Here is a 4211-nt window from a genome sequence, read left to right as displayed (position 1 = left end):
GTAGATGATGATAAATAACATAGTTATGTATAATATATTACATTTCTGACTGTATATCCCTGTAATTATTACACACTGTAGCTTTAAAACAGGAAGCTGTTAAAAGCAAAAGTTTTAAGTGTTCAAAAATATCTTTATTTCAATGCCTTCGTGGTGCATTTATGAAACTGATTAAATCCGTTCTAGTAAAGAGTTGTCTGGGCCAAAGGTACTTTAAACCTTTAATGTTTGAGGTGAGCAGATCATTGTAGACGATTTGGTTTTGTGTTTCATGATGAGTGATTTATAAACCGGTGTTGAAATGTTCTTCCTGGGATTCCTCAGCAGGTGGAGATGTCGTTGAGCTATTTTAAAAATGGAGTAACGCTCTGTTCCAATGTGTGCTAAAGACTCCACCTGCTGGTTCTGGATGCTGAATGGTTGAAGGAGAGATGACCTGACTGCCACCTTTAGCTCCGCCCCCACTGCTCACCTCTCTATGCCTCTATGCCTTTCAGATCAACCGGAAGCAGTTCCGCACAAATACATCGCAATATAATATATCTGGCAAATTGTTTTTATAAACAAATAAATAAAAAAATTAGATTAAATTAATAAAGCATTTAGAAAGCCATGATAATCATATTTAATACATTTTAATGCCAATTAAGGCCTTACTTAAAAAAAAGCAATAATTTTATGACTTTTAATGATTTTTAAAGACCTGCGGAAACCCTGAATTACTGCACATCGCCTCGCAAAAGAACATAAAGAATCAACATTTTGTATTATTTATAACATTGTTTTGAAATCCACACATTTTCAGAGTATAAATTAAGTATATGTATTTATCTAACATGTGATTCAAATAATAAATATACTATTAAATTACAAAAAACACAATTGAAATGTTTAGTGTCCTATCAAATAATTAAAAATTACAAAATTAATCTAATTTTCTACAAATAATCAACTTACTTCACTCTACATTTTTTAATATGTATAAATTGAAATAACTAAATGTATTTTTAGGAGGTCGCTAATGTGTATCTTTGGGTATTTTGGGGTTACAGGCTGAAATGTTTGGGAACTGATGAATTGATGAACTCATACAACTTTTAAACATTAAGATATTTTCCTACTTTTCAGGTTCCTGCTGCCTTCATCTCCACAGAAATATCAGCTAATATTTCTAGTTTTTTAATCACCTTGGTCCATGGATGAGCTTTGATCTGTGGGAACTTAAACTCTGTGTAGTTTGGATTCATCTCTCGTATCTGTTCCCTCGTTGGCGTTCCCAACACCTGAACACAAACACAAGAGCAACGTTGATCGTATAGGAAACGTTGCAGGAATCCCAGAAAGGATGCAGAGCTGCAAAGACTGAATCACCTTGATGATCTCCACCAGCTGGTCGACGCCGCTGTCTCCAGGGAATATCGGCTGACCGAGGAGGAGCTCTGCCAGCACGCAGCCGGCCGACCAGATGTCAATGTTTGCTGTGTAGTCTGTGGCACCAAAGATGAGCTCCGGGGCGCGGTAATACCGAGAGCAGATATACGACACGTTGGGTTCTCCGCGAACCAGCTGCTTGGCACTAAGGAGAACCACAGAAATGGAAAAACATTTAAAGCAGGTGTGGTACAAGCATCTAACCTGACTCCACCAGATGGATTTGCTCCGCATATCCATCTGGAAACCTTCCGTTGAAGTAATTTTGGGAAGGGGCGAAAATACTGGTTAGCTGATTGGCCTATGTTGGTGATAGACGGGCCAAATAAACCAATCAGATCAACGAAGCATTTGACGTACTAACAGAGCGACGACGAAGAGGAGCCAATTGATAGATAAGAAGAGCAAAAACATCTTTTCCTCTGAGAAAAGCCTCCAGAGCAGTGTTTTGCTCTTCTTTCAGTGAAGAAATACTCTGTAATTCCGATAAAACTTGCTCGATAGCCACGCTAACGCTAGTTTCATCGGCTGAAGCCGCCATGTTCTTTAGACTGAACTGTCGCGCTTCTCGTTGCGTCACACCTCAACCCGCCTCAAAGCCAACGCTGATTGGACGTTCGTTTGGTGAACGGCTCCAAATTTTCTTCAACAGAGAGTCTCCAGACTGATCTGCGAGTGAAACCTTGAAAGCTCGCGAGATCAGGATGGTCTCACGAGGCTAACAAGCATCTACCTGCCGAATCAAAGACATCCGTTCAGAAAGCCGAATGTCAACGATGTAGAAATCCAATCCTGCAGCTTACCTGCCGAAGTCGCACAGCTTCAGGACGGCAGTTTCTGGATCAACAAGCAGGTTTTGGGGCTTGATGTCTCTATGGCAAACCCCCTGGGAATGGATGTAGGCCAGGCCGCGGAACAACTGGTACATGTACACCTGAGGAGGTAAAAATACAGCAAGAACACGCTGCTGAGGGTCCTCTGAAAGGGACTGCAGCTAAATCTGGTTCCCAAAGATACTTCAGGACCAGCGGAAAGCAGAAAGAGTCAAACATCAGAGCGGTGGGACGGTACCTTCACGTAAATGATCGGAATGATGCTCTTGGCTTTGTTGAAATGTCTGGCAACTCTGTAGACCATGTCAGGGACGAAATCCATCACCAGGTTGAGGTAGACCTCGTCTTTCTGAGCAGGATGGAAAGAAGGACTTTCAGATTTAAATTAAAACTTTAAATCCATTTGTTTACAGCTAATACTTCCTGCAACATTTAAGCTTCTATTGTTCCAAAAATACACAGAAAAAATGTAAATGCAATTAGATTATTTGAGAATTTGCCAACAGAATAAGATGATTTATGTCTATACTAACAAGAAAAACACTCAATTATGTTATTTCAAGTATATAATATCCAACTGTCACATTTTACATGTAAAAAACTCATTTGATTGTCTTATTTACCTGCTTAAAGTAGCAAATACACTTATTTTGAGAAATACTTCCAGTGTAAACCCTTTTTCAAAAGAAAGATTTTTTCCACCACATGAATACAAACATGCATCTATCATGTCCTTGTTTTTTCAGCTAATGATCTTATCATAGAACCAGGTTTTAGACGATGATTAGAAGAGATCTGGATAGTGGAGGAAGATGGATGCCAGATCGACGGATGGATATAGTTAGCAAAGAATGAGTTTAAAAAAAAAAAAAAAAGATTGATTTAATATGTTTTCCAATAATTTCATTTCTTTTTTCTGTTTGGATCCACATTGGAAAAATTCTTAAATCTCTTCCAGACATGTCCAGTGAGAAATAAGCTAAGAGGAAATAAGTTCTTCCACTGCAGGAACAGGTACCTTCTCGCCGCTCGAGTAGAAGAAGTACCGCAGGCGGACAATGTTGCAGTGGTCCAGCTTTCTCATGATCTGTAGTTCTCGGTTCTGTACAAGAAGAAAACCAATGAGGAAGCATTTTTCCCAGAGTTACAGATCAGACAAAATTTCATAACGAACAATGAGATCAACTCCAGATCACAGCCTTACCTTAAACCTCTTATCCTGCAGAACTTTCTTAATGGCGACCATCTCCTGGCTGTCGATGAGCCGAGCCTGGTACACGACTCCGAATGATCCATTTCCAATAACCTGCCGGGTTTTAGAGAAGACCAGACAGAGAGATGATGGGAATGACCGAACTGGATGCATTCAGAAAACCCACACATCTTAAATCTAAATGCAACTAAAAGTGGAGCCGGTTGTACGACGCAAAAAAACACTTTATTCACAGACTTCCGCTGAGTTCTTATACCTATTCTGGGCTTAAGTCAACATATTCTGATCTCTTACAGCATTTCCTACCCAAGCAGACGACCCTGACCCCTAATTTCACATCCATGTTACAGATCAACTAAATCTTTGTTTGCAGAGTGAATTAGAATTCAGAAACCTCAAAAACATGACCTTACTTTTTCCATTTTAAAGCAGAATAACCAGAATATTAATAATTGCTCCATATTCCCCCGAAACATAATATCTCATCTTTGCAGAATTACTGCAATTCAGCTACATTGGTCGTTTCCAGCTTACAAGGTCATCCTTCAGCCTGAACATAGGGTTAACATCAGGACTTTGACTAGGCCACTCCAAAGTCTTCATTTTGTTGTTCTTCAGCCATTCAGATGTGGACTTATTTCAGGTAATGAAGCAGCCCCAGAGCATCACAGTACCACAACCATGTTTTACAGTCTGATGTTCTTATATATATATATATTTTAGGGATGGAACCG

General features: G+C 39.4%; 1 protein-coding gene across 1 annotated transcript in view; it reads right to left on the bottom strand.

Moving 5' to 3' along the window:
- LOC107090180 (glycogen synthase kinase-3 beta-like) overlaps positions 1-4211 on the bottom strand; it is a 30318-nt gene that overhangs the window by 8211 nt on the left and 17896 nt on the right. The window contains exons 3-8 of the mRNA XM_015383423.1: positions 3469-3570; positions 3283-3366; positions 2503-2613; positions 2235-2365; positions 1372-1576; positions 1188-1283 (exon numbers count right to left, since the gene is read on the bottom strand). Of these exons, the coding sequence (XP_015238909.1) occupies positions 1188-1283; positions 1372-1576; positions 2235-2365; positions 2503-2613; positions 3283-3366; positions 3469-3570 (729 nt within the window). The remainder of the gene's footprint in view (positions 1-1187; positions 1284-1371; positions 1577-2234; positions 2366-2502; positions 2614-3282; positions 3367-3468; positions 3571-4211) is intronic.

This window comes from Cyprinodon variegatus, unplaced genomic scaffold (genome assembly GCF_000732505.1).
Source record: "Cyprinodon variegatus isolate N-32 unplaced genomic scaffold, C_variegatus-1.0 Scaffold284, whole genome shotgun sequence".
NCBI classification, from domain to species: Eukaryota; Metazoa; Chordata; class Actinopteri; order Cyprinodontiformes; family Cyprinodontidae; genus Cyprinodon; species Cyprinodon variegatus.
This window is presented reverse-complemented; position numbering and strand designations above follow the sequence as displayed.